This window comes from Emiliania huxleyi, assembly GCF_000372725.1.
Source record: "Emiliania huxleyi CCMP1516 unplaced genomic scaffold EMIHUscaffold_6229, whole genome shotgun sequence".
NCBI classification, from domain to species: Eukaryota; Haptophyta; order Isochrysidales; family Noelaerhabdaceae; genus Emiliania; species Emiliania huxleyi.
The window spans coordinates 1-1,273 of NW_005197326.1; the positions used below are offsets into that span (position 1 = coordinate 1).

The window sequence follows — 1,273 nt, forward strand, 5'->3', positions numbered from 1 at the left end:
CGGCGCAGAGGGTTCTCCCCGGGTTTCCCCTCCCCCCCCCCCAAAAAAAGCGGGCCTTAACCCCCTTTAACACACACACACACACAGGTTCAGCCCAAATCCGGGGGCCGCAACCCCAACCCTTGAGTTGTGCCGCTGCCCCAGGTCGAGCTCCGGGGGGAGAACGGGAAGGGGGGGGACCCCAAGCTCAAGATCCTCTTGCAAGACCCAGCCCGGGGGGGGTTCATTGGGGGGACCCCCCCCCCCCCCCCCCCCGCCCCGCCCCAATATACCCCCCTTCCCCGCCTGCGGCATCTGCACACGCCCACCCTCCTCTTGCAGGTCAAGAGGGTCCTCTCTTTCCACCTCCCCGGCCCCGTCGAGCCCAACTCGGTGTACACGGAGCAATGGAACGAAGAGGAGTGCACGTGCACGCTCACCTTCCCGATCACGCCACCGGCGCCGCCGGACCCCGGAGAGTACCTCAGCTCCGGACCTGGTGGGAGCGTGCCTCTCGCCGCCGCAGCCGCAATTGAGGAGCCGTCTGGGTGCGGCGCCGGTGTGGGCTCAGGCGTGCATGGCAGCAGCGCAAGCGCATTGGAGGGCTCCGACCAGGTTTCTCCCCATCCCCCCCCTTGCCCCCCAGCCACCACGGCGCGATGCGGCCTCTGGACTCCTCCCCCCGCCCCCTCCCCCCAGGTGCTCGAGTACTTCAAGCAGTTTGGCGACCACTCGGAGGCAGGCTGCGCCATCGCCCAGTGCCACGAGGCGATGGCGGCGAGCGGTGTCTCGCTCGAGCAGATCCGGAACCAGGTGAACCAGCTCGTGAGCGACGGGCACCTCTACTCGACCATCGACGACGACCACTACAAGGCGATCTAGCCCCTCGCGTGCGGGCCAGAGAGGCGGGCGGGGCCCAAAGAGCGGTGCCGGCGGCCAGCCCCGTGTGCGGGGGTGGTTGGGCGGGGGGGTGGGCGCATGAATACGTACTCGCTGTCTCCGAGCAGTCTCGTGCGGAGTGGCTGCGCGTCAGAGAGCACTCGAGAGTACTCTCTGCCCGCTGCCCGTTTTCCGCCTCTGGCTCTGTCTAGTGAGGGGTGTACCATGACCCTAGCGTGTACGTCCCTGTGTCTTCGTGTGGAGAGACGAGAGAGCTCGCCCCGTCCCCTCCTCCATCGTCCATGCGAGTGGACAGTGTGAGATCTCTGCTGAGACGCGGGGAGCCGACGTCTGTGCGAGAAGCATGTGCACATTATCGCTCCGATGGGGAGCCGTACGTATTTTTGTCATGCTT

At 66.9% G+C, this 1,273-nt stretch overlaps 1 protein-coding gene across 1 annotated transcript; it reads left to right on the forward strand.

Annotated features, from left to right (window-relative positions):
- Positions 1-321: 321 nt before the first annotated feature.
- EMIHUDRAFT_257464 (hypothetical protein) lies at positions 322-861 on the forward strand (the record flags this gene model as incomplete). The annotated part of the gene is made up of 2 exons (XM_005763632.1): positions 322-594; positions 679-861. Coding segments are annotated over 2 exons (456 nt in total), but the record flags the coding sequence as incomplete, so codon positions are not given.
- Between the last annotated feature and the right edge of the window lie 412 nt (positions 862-1,273).